At 37.7% G+C, this 18442-nt stretch overlaps 1 protein-coding gene across 1 annotated transcript in view; it reads left to right on the forward strand.

Moving 5' to 3' along the window:
* Positions 1 to 18442, forward strand: part of si:ch211-186j3.6 (neural-cadherin) — a 393221-nt gene that overhangs the window by 186698 nt on the left and 188081 nt on the right. Inside the window, exons 13-15 of the mRNA XM_059351714.1 lie at positions 3743 to 3992; positions 10483 to 10610; positions 11706 to 11892. Of these exons, the coding sequence (XP_059207697.1) occupies positions 3743 to 3992; positions 10483 to 10610; positions 11706 to 11892 (565 nt within the window). The remainder of the gene's footprint in view (positions 1 to 3742; positions 3993 to 10482; positions 10611 to 11705; positions 11893 to 18442) is intronic.

The raw sequence follows: 18442 nt of genomic DNA on the forward strand, positions 1-18442 counted from the left end.
AGGTAAAGCTACACTGCAACAAAAGAAAAGTTGGGTGAACTCAAAATTTCAAGGCAACAAACTTCGATAAAATTTTAAGTTGGACAATTAAACTAAATATTTTAAGTTTTGTTTTTGAGTTTGCTCAACTCTGAATTCAGATTTTTGAACTTATAGTTTTACATTGTAATAACTTTTAATCCTTACTTACTAACCCTTGCAATGTGCTGAATTGGCACGATTGTAACGCCGCTATGAAATGTCAGCTAATGTTGCGACCACAATTTTTAGTTAGCATTGATATGCTAATGGATACTCTTGTAGCTGTAACAAGCAGCGCCGCTAGCATCAGTTAGCCGCTAGCATCAGTTAGCCGCTAGCTTTCGCTAATGACAGAATTTCACCGATTTCCCGCATTTCACAACAAAGAAATAAGAGTTAGCAGAACTATTGTCCCTTGTTTTGAACCCCAACTTAAAGATATGAGTAATAACAACTCACAAACTTGTTTTTGAGCAGACAACTGGCTTCCTTTGTTGTGCTAACTTACATTATTGCCCTAAATGTCAATAACTTATATTTCCAAGTTTTACCAACTGAAATCACTGTTTTAGGCCAAAAAATACAAGTTGGCTTTTTTTGCAGTGTAGGCAAGATATTTCTATTCATATGTCATCTTACAAACAAAGCCCAGTGATGGCAGGATTGGTCCTGAGCAAGCACTTCCTTTTTACTTTCACCTTCCGTCATTAGCATCACTGAAAGTGCTGTTGACCAACTCACTTTATCCCAACTGCAAAGGCAAGTTTCTCAGTGAAGCTCTGAAAAAAAAATAATTTTCAAAAAGAGGCAATTCAAAGTGCTTTACATGAGGCAAAGTAATTGCAGTCGAGCTAAATTGAAAACACAATAAACAATGAGATTCACTTACCTTGAATAACTTGAAATGCATAAGAAAATCAAAAATTAGGTTAAATAGACAAAGTGATAAAACAGAAGCACATTTATAGTGCAGCCACAGCGCAGCAATATGTTGTTCCAAATTGAATTCAAGAAAAAACATTCAGACGGATAAATGAATCAGCAGGCATTCATAAACATACAGTATGTTCACGCTGACATATAAGTGGTATCAAGAAACAGGGAGAAAGAGTAAGCACTTGCATACAAAAACAGCAGCCACACACAGGCATGCACTCACAAATACTGGTACTACACTGTAGAGAGTACGCTCACAGAAAAGAGCTTTTATGCATTGAGTTAAAAAACAAAAAAAATCACACATATTACAGACTGTATATAAGAAGTGGACAGAGCCACAGTGACCTCACCCATTGGTTTGTTTAATCGTCTATTTAACTGTAAATGGGATCATAATTTACAAAAGAAACATCATGCCGACCTGATGAAAGACTAGTGATTGAGACAACACACTCATTAGCAAACTGTTTATGAAGATAGTAAATCAAGTTAGAAGTATTGTCATTTTCTCATAGATTTCTACACAATCAGACTTCTTTCTACAACCAAGTTTTAAGGCACTCCGCACTAATTTTACCCTTTCTGCCTGAAGATTGCCCCTTGATATGTACACATAAGTGCATTGGCGCCACACACCCACACACATTTTTATAGATTTTATAAGTACATTTGCTATTAAATATAATATGTCAATCTTACTCAATGGTGAGCAACAAAGGTGTTTAACTGTGTAACAAATGAGTGGGACGGCAGGGAAGCTACATGTTTAAAAGCCAAAGCTATAGAAAAATGCAAACATTTAAAAACACCTTTAATTAAATTGATCCAGTTTTATTTTTAGTGCAGTTACGATATATCCTGTTAAGTGCATTTGATTATTCAAAGTCATTGCCTTTTCATGCCACTAACACGTTTTCCTCTAATCAACAGTATTTTCTAAGGATCTCTTGAAAGCAATTAAGTCCATTAAAGTTGCTGATGAATATTTTAAACCAAGAGATGGAAATTAAAAGACAGAAGAGAGTACTTTACATGAGAATGCGTGTGTTTGAACATGTTAATGTGTTTGTGAGATGCGCTGATATAGCGAGTAGAAAGAGCGTGGTCTCAACAGTACAGTGTATTAATCAAGATGATAGTTCAGTGTTGATTTGGCCGTTATGCAAAGATGCAACGACTCTCAGTGGGTTGTAATATCTCTGCCATGGAAATTTGAGTTTTTTATGGCCTAAATCAGCACATACAGTAGTCAGGCATGTTTGCCAAGTCAATTCTGCATGCCTGATGGGGTGTCTCATTACTGCTACTGCTGCTATGTTTTCCAGGTTCAATGTATACAGATAGGTCACTCATAGGCAGGCCGCATCACATCTGAGATGGCATTTTTGATTTTAATTGGGGTGTATATGGCATCAGCTGCGAATGGCCTCTCCTTAATTAGTTTTTGGAGAATGCCGAATAAAGAGCAGAGTGTGTTTCCCTTTGATCCCACAGGATTTCAGTGGATTGTTGTCTAGTCTAACAGTTTGAGACTTACTGCCTTAATATTTTAGTGTTCATTATCATGGGCTAAAACACCTTTTTTTTCCAAAGGGCAAATGATTTCCCCCTATTTAGAAAACACACTTCCATTCAAGCTCAGCAGCAGCTGTTCTCATTTCTGTTTCTGTCTTTAGGATCACTGGTGGCATTCAACTCACCAATTTGTGTAATTGATAATTGGAACTATGTACAATTTCTGTCAAATGCAAATAACTGTCAGTTATAGGTGTATGATTCTACTTTTTTTCTGTTGGTCATCTCTGACTTGCACCAGACAATGTTAATCAGTGACTCAATTTATTCCAATAGTAAGAAAATGACAAATACAAATAATTGTCCACACTGAAAAAAAAGAAAAGTTGGGTGAACTCAAAATTTCAAGGCAACAAACTTCAATAGTTGGACAAGTTGGACAATTAAAAACAAAACTATTATTACTATTATATTTAGTTTGAGTTTGCTCAACTCTGAATTCAGATTTTTGTCAACTCAACTGTAAATTGTACTAATTTATAATTTCCCATTGTAATAACTTTTAATCCTTACTTCTGCTAACTTCTGCAATGTGCTGAATTGGCACGATTGTAACGCCGCTATGAAATGTCAGCTAATGATGCTACCACAATTTTGAGTTAGCATTGATACGCTAATGGCTACTCTTGTAGTTGTAACAAGCAGTGCCGCTAGCATCAGTTAGCCGCTAGCTTTTGCTAATGACCGAATTTCACCGCTTTCCCGCATTTCACAACAAAGAAATAAGAGTTATCAGAGCTATTGTCCCTTGTTTTGAACCCCAACTTAAAGATATAAGTAACAACAACTCACCAACTTGTTTTTGAGCAGACAACTGGCTTCCTTTGTTGTGCTAACTTGTATTATTGCCCTAAATGTCAGTAATTTATATTTCCAAGTTTTACCAACTTAAATCACTGTTTTAGGCCAAAAAACACAAGTTAGCTTTTTTGCAGTGTATGTTTAGAAGTGTTCCCATATGTTAGCTAGGACGCAGGACAAATTTGGGTCTAAATATTTCTTCACCTTTTTGATAAGAGGATGAAAAGGACAACTCCCAGGGAGTTAAAGTAGCTGTCAGTTTCAATGTCAACTGACATGGCTTTTCACCAGGACTAGTACTGGCTCTAGACCGTTAATAAGAGTCCCACAATGGTATGTAGGCTAAAATAAGCGAGACATCTTATCACATTGAAATCTTACCTTGAAACCTCTTTGTTCCAAACAGACCATCAAAGCCACGTCTCCTCTCGGGGATCCCAGGGTAACTTACAACCTGGAGGACGGTATGGTCCCGGAGACAAACATGCCAGTTCGCTTCTACTTGACCCCCAACAGAGAGGACGGTTCGGCCTCCATCCTCGTGGCAGAGCCGCTGGACTACGAGACCACCAGAAACTTCATGCTTCGGGTTCGAGCTCAGAATGTCGCTGCTGTCCCGCTGGCGGCCTTCACCACGGTCTATATCAATGTCACAGGTGAGCCTTTTTAAAATATTTATTGGGTCATTGTTGTGTTCCTGTGTGACAGTTGTGCATTCGGTGTGAATCATTTTTTCACACAATATGTTTTCTTAACGCCTAGTGCTATATTATACTGTCAAACAGGATGCAGTTTATTTCCCTTTTGTAAATGTGTTTAGGTGAAAAGAAAGAAGACAGGGTTGTGAAAAAACACAAAAGTCATTCAAAGATGCACAACATGTGGGTGAATAAAGACACTATTGAGAAGAAACACCGATGTTCTGTGAAGGAATAAATATGTTTTTGTGACAGACAGAAATTGGTTAAAAGGATTTCAGAAAAGTGCAAAATGATGTTGTTATCCTGCTGTGTAAAGAGAAAGGTTTTCAGGGCTTTGTGCAATAAACATCACTGCACCACACTGACCAGCAGCATGACTATTTAAGGCTGCAGGAACAGAAGACAAATTGGGTGTTTGATGATTCATTTTTTGATGGCTGAACTAATGGGAAATAGAAAAGATCTTACTTGATTAATTCACAAGGTGGGATTCATGGCCTTTTTAAAACATAAATAACAAAAACCTTGAAGAGCGGCATCAGGCACCATGCTTAACAAAAGCAGTGAATGGCTTCAGTACCCGGTTAGCAGCTCATATATTACAAAAGTCCGATTCCTAGAACATGTTACTGACTCACATTAACCATTGTCACCTAATGTGTTATGGTTCTTTACCAGAGCTGTAACAGTTCGGTACACTTCACACCTAGAATACTCAACATACTATGTGAACTGATGCACATAATGTGTTCCACCCTGAAACTTTTAGCCGCACGCTGTAAGCAGCACATGCAGATATTAGGACAACAAACTCATTGGTGTGTGAGCCAGTCACACTATGGCGATCGGCTAAAGCAGCAGTGGAAAGAAAGTTGTGTGTAAGACAAGGATGGTGTGTCTGTGTTTCTCCACTATTGTAGGATATGCATCATTTTAATCTGTCAAATGAGCATTAGCATAAATCATTTAAAATAGCTATTTATTTTGTATTTTCAAATCCATATGACCTGTTGCCTTTTGGGAACGTGTTGGTTCAGTATTATATTATTGGCACAGTGTTATACAGAATGATATACTTATTTACTTATTATTTACAGTACAGGCCAAAAGTTTGGACACACACCTTCTCATTCAATGTGTTTTCTTTATTTTCATGACTATTTACATTGTAGATTCTCACTGAAGGCATCAAAACTATGAATGAACACATATGGAATTATGTATTTAACAAACAAGTGTGAAATAACTGAAAACATGTCTTGTATTTTAGATTCCTCAAAGTAACCACCCTTTGCTTACTAGAATATAAGACATGTTTTCAGTTATTTCACACTTTTTTGTTAAGTACATAATTCCACATGTGTTCATTCATAGTTTTGATGAATCTACAATGTAAATAGTCATGAAAATAAAGGAAACACATTGAATGAGAAGGTGTGTCCAAACTTTTGGCCTGTACTGTACTTATTTTTTTAAAATAATGAAAATAGTAACTTTATACCAAATTTGCCAGGGGGTAAAATGCTACTTCAGTCCCACCGCAAGAGGATTATGTCTGTCTTTGACACTTACCGAGTATGAACCAAACCTTGACCTCTGTGTAACGTTACACCCCTTTATTACAGTAATTATTATCTGTGTGCTCATTATTTCGTTATTCTTATCCTCCTTTTTTTGACATGGACACTGTCAATGTCACTCTGAATCTTCTCTCTTGTCTTTCATTCATTCATTCATTCATTCATTTATAAGGCAATATTGGGACTGCTGCCTTCGTACATTTGCAGCTTAATTACTGTGAGAAATGCAGGATCTTATTCTCTTCGTTCACAAGATCAATTGTTGCATTCTGTCCCTTCTGCTCTACGGAGTTGGGTAAAAGGGCATTTGTTTACTCTGCACCTTATGCTGGAATATGCGCCAGAAAGAATGGAAATTAACTGAATTTGTTTCTTTGAGCACTTTTAAATCCAAACTAAGAGTTATTGAGGCCAATTCCATAACATGCACTTGTTTCTCATGACGTGTTTAAGGTCTGTATGTTATGTAAATATGTAACTGCATTCTGTGTTTGCTGCCTCTTGGCCAGGGCTCCCTTAAAGAAAAAGAGGTTCTTAATCTCAATGGGATATTCCCTGGTTAAATAAAGGTTAAATAAAAATAAAATAAATACATTATCCTTAAATGCATGACCAAACTCCGGTTGCGGCTGGCTGGAGCCAATCCCAGCTGACAATGGACAAGAGGCGGGGTCCACCCATTACAATGTCGCCAGACTATCAGACGACCATTCAAGCTCACACTCACATTCACACAATTTAGAGTCACTAGTTAACCTAAACTGCATATTTGGACTGTGGGAGGAAGTCAGAGAACCCATGCTGACATGGGGAGAACATGCAAAGAAGAGCTTAAGGCCTGTGACCCTCTTGCTGTGACGTAAAAGTGCCAACCACTACACCACCGTGTAGCCTGTCACTGCATTGGCTCTTTCTAAAAGCTCTTTCTCCGCTGAGGCCATGGAGAGAGAATAAATGATGAGTGTTTGGGAAGAAGAGAGAGGGGTCAATTGCATTGTAGCACCGTAGCCAAGTCTGGTAATGTTATTTTCTGTCAGTCTTTAAAATCTTGGATTCCAAAGCTGCACAAATACAAATTATTTGCAGAGCTTGCCAGCTGTTGTGAGTGTGATGAGTCCAAAATTGCAACATGTATGCTTAACCCCACTGCCAAACCTTCTCTGCAAAGAAATTCCAGCAGGAACTCAGAGTCTGGACAATCTCTTAAACTCTTCATTATCTCCCATCTTTAACCAAGAACAGGAGTTTTGACCTCTCTGTCTTACTTTCATGTCCATCATTTTATAATACTAAGGCCCGGTTTACACGAGGAGGATTGCGGGTAAAAACGACAAAATATTTTATCGGAAGTGCCTTCGTTTACACGGTGACGGCGTTTTTGGGGCTTTAAGACGCAAAAATCTGAAACCACCCTCCAAAGTGGAAAAGTTAAATCCGCTCCTCCGTAGCGTGTCGTCTACACTGACAAGACACAAAACTCTGATCTGATCTGCTCACGTCACGTATGTGTTTACGTCACATACATGCTCCAGTACAGGAAATAAAGAAACGTGGGATTATTTCCATGCGTCAGACCTTCAAGCTGCTCTGGCAGCTCTAATAAACTTACAGGAGTCTTTCCACCAAATGTACAGGATATGTACAGATAGTATTAGTGAACAGAGAAGGATCTGGAATTACCTCCATCACATTCTGGATGCAGCAATTCGTTGGAGGCGAGCCAGACGGCTGTGAACGAGACCTGGGAGATCTAGTGATGGTGGAGAACTTTGTGGAAGGAGTAGCTGATGAAAATGTGTGGCGTGAAAACTTCTGCATGCCCAAAGATGCTCTTATCGCTTTAAGTGATGCCGCCTGGCTGCATACAATCGAAATTCACACACTTTTGTGTCACCGTATGCAGCAGATTTCCTCCCGAAAACGCTCTAAACGAGGAATAAAAAGTGAAGACGCGACGCCACTTTTACGTCTTCTGTTCAGACCGTCCTCGTATAAACGTAGCCTAAGTATGATCACTCTAGTCTGGTGTTTTAGTTCATATTTGGCCCATAGTAACCCTGGTTCATGTGGCCATCATCACTGCTATATTTGGTGGTGTTGCTCCTCAAAATAACTGTGGCTAACCCACATGCCCCAGACTCCCCTGCATTTAATCCCCTTGCAGAATGCACACACACACACACACAAACACACACGCACACACACACACATGCGCACATACCCAATTCCATCAAATTGGTCTTAATTCGGTGAGAAATAATTAATTCACACAGACCCTCTCCCTTCTCTTGCCTTTCTGTCCCTCTTCTAACTTCCCCTTCTCTTCTTTTCGCTCGCCCCTCCTCGCGCTTATCTGTCTTAATAAGAAAGCTCTTTGACTCCTCCAGAGGCATTGCGGCTGAGGAAGGGAGGGAGGTCTGTAATGGATTTAAGGCCCCATTTTTAATTCATAGATTAAGACATTTGCTCAGAAGAAAGGGTAGGAAAAATGGCACATGGAGCAGTGCTAGATTTAATGTGTTGCTCTATTCAAGTCATTTCTGTAATGCTTTTGGCCTTAAATCAACTATGCTAAAATTTGCCCTCTGCTTTTCAGGCATATTTTAGAGTTTGCTTTCTGCCTCACTGTTTTTTGTTACTGTCTGCTTTATCTCTCTGATTAATGTTACTCTGACTATTCACTCTTGTTATGGATCAAGGTAACAGAAGTAAAAAAAAAACAGACTGGCAACTATTATTGGCCTAATGGATGTGATGGTCCTTCTGTTGATGCTAACATGTTTTGGAAAAATAACCGCAGCAAACAGGAATTATATTAATACATAAATTGTCAGAGCTACAGGAAATCCGTGAACTAACATAAATCAGTAAGCTGGCAAGGGAGCCACCATGGTGCTCATGCTGTTATAATGTTCCTGTTTTCCAAAAACAAGTGTTGAAAATTAGGATTGGATATCATCTTGTCCTCTCCACTAGCCATATCTATACGGGATATATTATCTCCTTTATTTCAGAAGCTGCAGGCATTGTTCTTGATAAAGGTCCAAAATCCACCACAGTCCAGGATGCTTTATGGCAGCATCAAAAGGAGGACTGAAGCTGCTCTGAAGGCAAATATTCGCTAACAACAAGGAACTTTTTTCTTTGAATGTATTCACCACCTACAAAGTCACCTTTAAGAAGGCTTCGGGAAATAGAGCGATTTTAAAAGGAAATTCTATCAGCACATAGTTGATGTAGTTAAACTAAGTGGGCGTTCAGATTGCCAATATCTCTGCATGAAAACAACAGGGCTGTGTTGGTGTGGGTGTGTTGCTTCAGGTACCGGTGAGAAAAGAAAATATGATCTAGGAAGTTCAGTTTTAATAATAGATCAAACATATGAAGGCTTATTAGAAGCCCAAACACTTCTCAGTGGGTTGTAATATTCTGAGGCTGGAATTTACAACTCTGGAAAGACAATTATTGTATCTTTTGTTACAAAGATTGTGAGGTACACAGGAGAAACATTTGCCCAAGTCCAAACCTTTGAATCTGCCCACTCCGTCTAGCATCATATGAAACAGTTTTTTTTGTTTGAAAGGCAATTGATCCAATCAGCACCAAGGGCAGGACTTACACCTTCTCAATATCGCTCAACAAGGCCGTTTGTTTTTACACCGCTCTGCTCCTCTTTATAAACCCAGAAACAGATGGAATTAAGATGAAGCTCAGATTTTGAATAAGAATAAGTTCAAGAGAATACAATATAAACTAAAGTTACACATTCCAATTACAGTAACATTTTTAAAGTTTATTGCACCCAGTGGTGGAAAGTAACTAAGTACTTTTACTCAAGTTCTGTACTTAAGTACAATTTTGAGGTGCTTGTACTTTACTTGAGTATTTCCATTTTATGTCACTTTATACTTCTACTTCACTACATTTTGAGGCAAATATTGTACTTTTTACTCCACTACATTTAGCTGACAGCTTTAGTTACTTTACAGGTTGAGGTTTAACATAAAAAACACAAAATTTAGGGGATTAGACAATTTTTAAAATAAACCCCATAACAGAATATTAAGTAGTCAATATGAGCCCTACCTTGAGAAAATTAAAATGCTGTATACATAAATGCATCATTAATAATAATCTAATATAATATTTGGAATATATAAAATAATCTGAGCGGCTCCATTCTGCATAACGAGTACTTTTACTTTGATACTTTAAGTACATTTTGATGCTGATACTTTTGTACTTTCACTTAAGTACATTTTGAATGCAGGACTTTAACTTGTAGTGGAGTAATTTCACAGTGTGGTATTAGTACTTTTACTTAAGTAAGAGATCTGAATACTTTTTCCACCTCTGCTTCCACCCAGGACAGACTAAACTGACCCAGTGTTGGTGTGAAGGCTGCTACATTGTATTGGAGCTGAAAAACAAAGTTAGATTCTTCCCCTGATAGGATGCTCATTAGTGTTGTATTTAAAAAGGCAATAATTGTCAGCAAAAGATGCCAGTTAAACTGCAATTACCCCTAAATTATATGCACGAGCTGCCAATTGTAGCTTAACAGAGCAAGAAGAGTGCAGCAGACTAGACATAATACATATCTGTTGAGTATCCCAAATTGTGCTCAAGTAGTTCTTGGGAGCCAAAAGAAAAGTTACTACTTGGCATATTACTTTAAAATGATAGCTCCTCTACTAACAACCAGTTGTTGGTAATAAGCAGCTATGGAGATGGCACCACCTGCTGCTACAGGCAATATGGGCCTTGCAAAGAGCCCATCAATCATCTATGATTTTTCTATCAAATCCACCCCAAAGACAATGCCACGTATATCCTAACAAGCACACTCTCTCTTCCTCCTCTAGATGTAAATGACAACGTTCCATTTTTCACTTCTTCCATCTACGAGGCCTCTGTCACTGAGGGAGCAGAATCAGGAACTTTGGTTTTCCAGGTTTCAGCCAATGATCTCGACCTGGGCTCCAATGGCAAGGTAAAAAACACACACACACACACACACACACACACACACACTGATAAAAGTGGTAGTGTTGCTTGTGCAGCATGGTCAGATTAAAGGGTATTTAGAACTTAGTTCCTTTTCAATACATGCACTCAATTATGTTCAGCCTCCCTCTGTTTTTTCCATAATATATACTCCTTGCTGTGTAAATTAGCCGTTTAGCACAGGGATTAAAGTTCTCCGTTGCTACGATGGATTTAAGTCAGTTGGATTTCAACTTGAGAAGACAAAACAAGAGCGAGCTTCTTCGACATTTAATGGTTGAACAGTTGGTGGTGGTGAGTGCTTAATATAGTAAAGTATTTGTTCAGAATGTCTGATAGCGAACACTGCATATTGATAAATCATGCAATATATGACTCTGTATTTGGATGTATTCTTTAGATCAGGGGTGTCAAACTCTGGCCCGCAGTGTAATTTTATTTGGCCCGCAAGGCAATACCAAATTATTATATAATTATTGTACTATAAAAGCTGACCTGCCGGTATTATATGGCGCATTTACAGCTAATACTAGATTTATTATTGTTATTTTATTTTTAAATGTATTAACCTGTTGAAAAAGGATGCAAATAGAAAAGATGCAAATAGAAAAGAGGATGCAAATAGAAAAGAGGCATAGGATTTTTATTTAATTTTTATTTAATAAATTAATGACATTGATGTGTTTTTTATTTGAAATTTGATTTTGCATGTCTGCACTATTTAGTTATATATTGTATGTTTATAAGCGTTGCTGGTTCCATATTTAATGTTAAAGCAAAACATGTTTGGTATATATTAAAAGGTTTATTTGTTCAATGTTGGCCCGCGATTTTATTCAAGTTTTAAATTTTGGCCCATTGTGTATTTGAGTTTGACACCCCTGCTTTAGCTTGATTAGATATAATATATGCAGAGGAGTCAAAAACATTTTATGTTATAGAGCATAAAATTAATAACTAAAAAGTTGGCGTGCCCTGAAAAAAAAGAAAGAAAAGTCAGAAGATTTTTTTTGCTTTAGTCCCTGTCAACTTTGTTTAAGCATCTGACCTTCTAAATATTTGTGTCTGCCCCACCATCCAGATCTCCTACTCCCTTCTGGAGGATCGCAGTGGAGACCACCAGTATTTCCGTATTGACCCAGAGCTGGGCTTCATCTACTCAGAGACCGTGTTTGACCGTGAGACCAAAAGCTCCTACCTGTTGGAGGTCCAGTCTGTGGATGGCTGGGAGTCAGCACGGCCTGGCAAACATGGACAGCCCAACTCTGGTAAGAAAGGCTGACTGTGCACATAACAGCCTGAACTGTTGGTTAACTTCTGATTGCTGTGGTGTTTCTGTACTTTGTCCAGTATTGTGATGTCTCCCTTAGTGCTAAAACAGCAGGTGTAAAAGCTCTCAGGGTTGAGCTGGTACTGCGTTATAACAGTTAGCAGTCAGTGATAAAGAGTAGCTGCAGTTCACCGAGGGGTCTGAGTCATTTATGACTCATTTAATTATAAATTACCCCAACAGGTTTTCACCTGCACTCCAAAAATATGTGGCAATATTACTAAAAGGTGAGTTGGAAACCTGAACATCACACCCATATGTGAGGTGTTGAGAATCATGTAGAAGTGCTGCTATCAAAGCCTCCACTCTTTTAGGAAAGCTTTCTCACTCATGAACATGTTTACAGGGATTTGCTCCCAGTAAGTCAGTGTTAATGAGTGTGTTAAAGTCAGGATCCTTCCTCAGGAGGAAACGGACCTGGTTTTGTGCACAGTGAACAGGAACTTCTTCCCCAAATGGAGGAACACTGTTGTCTTAAATGTCATAGTTTTCCCTTAACCCCTAAGCTTGGGTCCGTGGAACTTGTGCCCACAACATGGCTGTCATGATTGATGACCAGCTGACCTTTAAGGTTCATGTGGCCACAATTGCCCGAGCGTGTCGATTCTCCCTGTACAACATTTACTCCTCTCTCTGCACTGGCTCCTAGTTGCAGCCTGCATCAAATTCAAAACCCTGTCTCTTGCCTATAAAATATCAAATGGCAAAGCTCCTGCCTACCTGAACTCCTTTATTCAGGTACATAAACCCTCCTGCTCACTACCCTCTTCCAGTGAAAGGCATCTGGCTCTGAAGGGCCTTACGTCTCAAACCAGACTCTTCTTCTCTGAATATCCCCGATGGTGGAACGAACTGCCAAACTCCATCCAGTCTGCTGAGTCCCTCTCAATCTTTAGGAACTGACTAAAGACCCAGCTATTTACTGAACACCTTCACAGATAACCTACAGAGATGGGGGGAAAGAAAATCACTATTTGCACTGTCCTTATGCACTGCCAGATAGCACTTTGTTAGCCTCACAGTCATATTTGAACGTTTTCGGGAAACAAGAAAAAACAAAATTTTTAGTAAGCCCATTGGTATTTTTAATTGATATTGTAACAGTAAGTTCAAATAGAAGTGTGAACAAGTTTGCATAAAAAATTAAACACATCGATTTCATAACAGATAAAAGTGACTTAGGCAGAATATGCCCTGACTAAGGCAATTTTTCTCTTACATATAAATAATGTAGTTTGGTTTGTATGTAGCAGCAAAAATGCCTAAGTCAAGGAGATGACTAAGGCAGAAAGTGATTTTGGACTCTAACAAGTGTTCTGATAGGTTAAGAAACAGGCAATAAGGCAAAAAGATGCAGCAGTGGTAGGAGAGTAAAGTTAGGCAGATATCACAATTTGGCCAAAAAATGACTTAGGCAATTATGCTATGAGGCTAACGACTTATGTCCTAATGGACTCAAACTTGACTCGATCTTTACTTGTGTTGTATTTAATCTCAAATGTATGTCGCTTTGGATAAAACATCTGCTAAATGAAGTAGATTTGTAGAACATTATGCCCTCTTCTTTAGAGAGGTAGGAGGACAGGAGATATTTAGTTGGAGCTAGCAGGTAACAGTATATGCCACATAGATGTATTAGACATCATTTTAAAGCTGGCAACCTGAATATTGGTTTGAGATGAAGTTGTTTTAGTCAAAAAAACAAACATTCAAGATACCACATTAAGACACCATGACATTGAAGAACAACGTAGAACAATTCATGCTGTGATTTGGTGTCAAAAACTTTCACATTTAAGAGATATTTTGCAAGAATTGTATTTTTCTGCAGTTGGATAGCGGGCACTTTGACAGTTGACAGTTACGCCAAACGCAGCTTTCCAAATAGTGAAGCATGATTAATCATTGAAGCCTAGACATCTGTAGTGCTGAGTCCAATCATGGTGTGCTTTACACCTGTCTAACCAAGGCTTGGCACCCCACATGCTGGTGTTCGGCTTGTATGCCACTGTTCAGCCAAGGAAATCCTTATCATGAAGCTTCCCACAAAATACTGTTGTGCGCAGGTTTAAAATTACCTCGAGTGAAATCAGTCTAGTTCTGTGAGCTTGTGTGGCCTTCCGCTTCACTGCTAAACTGTCATTACTAGTAAACTGGGCGAATCTAGCAGGGAAGACATTTGACAGACTTTTCCTTTGATATTGCCACATACAGCAAAATCAGGAGTGTTAATTCAACTCACAGAGTGTTAAATTTAACACTTTTTCTGAGTTTATATAGTTCTCACGGATTCTGAGTTAAAATTACACTTTAAAAAGTGTTAATATTTGAACTCTTTAATAGTGTTAAATATTTGACACCCTTGGTGTTGTTTTATGACACCACATAAGTGCACTTTAACTCCAAATTGTGTGTTAATTAGAGTGTTAATTTTTAACATACATCGTGTTATTTTACGACACATCAAAGTGTATTTTCAACGCTAAAATTGTGTTATTCTCTTTCACTGTGAGTGTTAATTTTTAACATACATTGTGTTACTTTGACACATTAAAGTGTATTTTTAACCCTAAAATCATGTTATTTCCTTTCACTAATGTGATAATTAACATTCATTGTTTTGTTTTACAGCACATTAAAAGTGCATTCTGTCTTTAGCCGAACATACAAGTCACAAAATCTGAAAATCAACTCCAACTGAAGTGAATCTAACTCAGGTGTCAGGTGTTAACATGTAACTCGCTTGTGTTAAAGTGTTAAAACAACTCCAAAATCAACACCCACTAACTCAAAATTATTAACACTGAAAAAACAACACTACAGATTTTGCTGTGCAGTAAAAGTCACTGAACTATTCAGTACAACACATTCTACTTTACTGACTGGTTGTCTGTTGGTTAATGGTTGCCGTGACGATGCAGTGTTGTCATTGATTTGGTGTGCTTATCTGTTGAGAGGTGTCAGTGTGGTGGTCTGTGGTTGCGTTTGTTTGTTGTTGTTGTTTTTTGTTTGTTTGTTTTAGTTTCTTCAACTCATTTACTGAAAAAAAGGAAAGAAAATAACGTAGGGAGTGAATTCCTGGCCTTGATGGCTCCCTGATTGAATGAATGTATTCCTCCCTGTCTGTAATATGTGTTTGATAAATTTCAATAAAAAGTTCATTACAAAAAAACCCAACACATTCTACTGTAAATGTAATATAATAATATTCATATTATATGAATACATGTTAATTATACACTACTGGTCAAAAGTTTTTGAACACACAACTTTTCCAGAATTTAAATGAAAATGATGCAGTTTAATGTCTCAGTGTACTCTGAAATTAATGCACATTTGCAACATTTAAAATTCTTTATTGAGCATGACAGTGTTTTGAAAGTAAATTCAAAATCACATTTTATGTTGGACTAAAGGACTAAAAAAAGACACAAAATGACCAAAAAAAGACACAAAATGACTTAAAAAAGACACAAAATGACCAAAAAAAGACACAAAATGACTTACAAAGACATGAAAAGAATTCAAAAATGGACAAAATAGCCCAAGACTCCATAGAGTTAAGTTGTTAACCCATTTCTTGTTCCCTGAAAAAGGCCTACCGTACTTGTATAATTCTGAAATGTACATTATTCTTCAGTTTTGGTTAAGCTTACCTTTTTTTATTTACCTCTGGCAGTTCACCACTTACCTTTGTACCCTTTCAAGCTGTTCATTTGACTTGAACTGCTTGAATTTCAATAAAAAACTGGAAAAATTGGGGTGTTCTAAAACTTTTCACCGGTAGTGTATATTAATAATATATTATAATATAAAAATGTAAGAAATTGCATTGGATGCAGTTGCTGCCATTCAACCTGCATATAAAGAAATACTATTATTTATACTTGACCCTTGTAAAAATGTTTGGAAACAAGGATCAGCAGCTGGAAGACTCTTATATTATATTACCCGTGTGATGTTTTTCTGAGACGTTATCTGTAGAAGCAGTTTATGTCAAACAAGATTTAATTAAAATTGGTTATTGAATCAGTAGCTTTCCTTCAAAGAAATGAAAGCAAATTGATGCAAATTGCAGAAACGACTTGGATTCTGTTGTAATCCAGTTTATATAGAGGTGGTGGTTGGTGTTACACTGACTGGAAAAGAGGACAAGCACAAAAGGGGGAAAGAGCTGAAGACAGCTGCTCTGTAGACTTCATTTAAGGCTCCAAATCTTCATTGAAGGCAGCGATAATCTCTGTTTTCCTCTTTCTGTCTCTTTCCCACATCTGCTCATGTCTCCCTAGTGAATGACCAAAGGCCATCTTTCTCTTTTAGTCTATCTCTCTCTCTCTCTTCCTCCATCCCTCCATTTCTCTCTCATTTGCTGCCAGATGAAATGCATACATGCTCCAACGGTAGAATCGAGGCACACGGAGAAATGAACAGATGTTGAGACAGATGGGTGGATGGAGTGAGGTGTTGAATAAACAGCAAGACATTCCAGGATATATTTTTAATAAATATGATCATAGATTATTAACAGGTCCTCTCTCTAGGTTTGGCTCACTGTGACATGTGTGGCAATGTAAACAGAAGTTAAATATTAAACAGAGCAGAGGCTGAGAGACGCCACTGAAGCTGTGGGAGTTATTTTATTTTTTTCTCTCATGAATATTGAATGAGATGGCATGAAGAAGGATGGGTGACAGGCAAATTAACAGATATTTAACACGGTTTCACATATCAGAAAACACACACACACACCCACAAACCCACATGAGTGCATGCTATTGCAGTTGCTGTGCTTATTCACATTGGTGTAACAGAATTGTATCCAATCTGTGAAACCTGTAATAAAAAAGTCTCACCACACCCCTGCTGACAAAAGCTGCTGACAACCTGGTCTCACAGAAATCCGTGAAATAGCCACGGATTTCGCTTAACTCAAAATCTGTGGAATAGCCACGGAATCACTCAAATTTCCGTGAAACTGACACGGATTTCGCTACAATGCAAGTTAATGACAGTCATATCCCGTGGCTATTGGTTTGTTTCAAGTCACGTGACTTTCAAGGTCCCGGTGGTCAGAACAAAAATGGCGGACAGTTCTCTCATTTTTAGTGAAAAATCAATATTTTGACTTAGTTTCTGCATAAAAATGGATTTTGATCACATTTCTAGCGAGAAATATATGTTTTATTTTCTAAATATTCACTCAGTGAATGTACATAATCACTTTGTATGTTGGAATAGCCACGGGATATGACTGTCATTAACTTGCATTGTAGCTAAATCCGTGTCAGTTTCACGGAAATTTGAGCGATTCCGTGGCTATTCCACGGATTTTGAGTTAAGCGAAATCCGTGGCTATTTCACGGATTTCTGTGAGACCAGGTTGTTGCTTTCAAACTGTGTCTTAAAGAGGTCTGAAGAAAATCCCTGCTCTGAAACAAATAATGCCGAAATTAAAAAATATAATTTACAAAAGCATGGCATGATACTACAGTGACATGTAGTGTTTCTCATTTAAAAAAGGCAGAAAACCAAACTGTCTCCTCCATCCATCACTGATTAAATGGGAAGTTAATCAAATTCTCATCCCAAAGCTCTGATCTTTGAGTTAGAAATATTTTTGGCTTTTAAAAGGTTGCAATGGGGAAATCTTTTCAGGATACTTGTAAGCTTTGCCTCAATTGGGCTGGTACTCTCCTGTAATAAGCACATCTGAATTTACCTCCTGGTTAACTTCAGTACTTAACCAAGCTAAAATTAAAGATACAAATTAATTTGCCCTCAGTGTTGGAAACAAGTGCAGCTCCCCTCCCTACTGATTGTGGCCTACTTTACACTGTATTTATGTGTTTGAAAACTACTTAAAAACATTCATGCTGTCCAATAAAGTTGAAACTGTGAGGTTAACTGACATTAATAATTTCTGGCTCATTAGCATGATGATTACATGGAAAATCATGCATCTCAGCTGTTCCTATGAGGTCCCAGTGATTTAGATGTTTCTCCTTTATCAGTAATATTCTGCGGAGGAGGCACACTGTATGATAACTTTATGTTTTGTAAAGATACCAATATTCAACCCCTTCTCCCTGCCTACTGAAAGTTTGCTCAATGGAGACACAAGAAGGTTGTGTTCTGTATGTAAAATGTGACTGACTGTATTCATCATTTATCTATGCTTTTGTAATCACATTCACATTTAATTTCTATATCACAAAAGTAAGGTTTTTCTTAGTCTATATGTGAGTCCAGAAAAACACATTTTCATTGAAGTGGCAGTTGAATAGCAGCTACAAAGGCTTTTGAAACATTTTTCAAAAAAAGAAAGAATCTTACATTGAAGGTTGTTTAGTAAAATAAGATATATTTATTACTGGATCTGTGCTCATAGTGTAAATAAGGGCTGAGTGTCCTTGGAAACAGTTCAGTATTTTTGATAATGAAGATAATTTTGTTTCCCCACAAAAAAGGGAAGATAATGACCAACGAAC

The sequence above is a fragment of the Centropristis striata genome, chromosome 2 (assembly GCF_030273125.1).
Source record: "Centropristis striata isolate RG_2023a ecotype Rhode Island chromosome 2, C.striata_1.0, whole genome shotgun sequence".
NCBI classification, from domain to species: Eukaryota; Metazoa; Chordata; class Actinopteri; order Perciformes; family Serranidae; genus Centropristis; species Centropristis striata.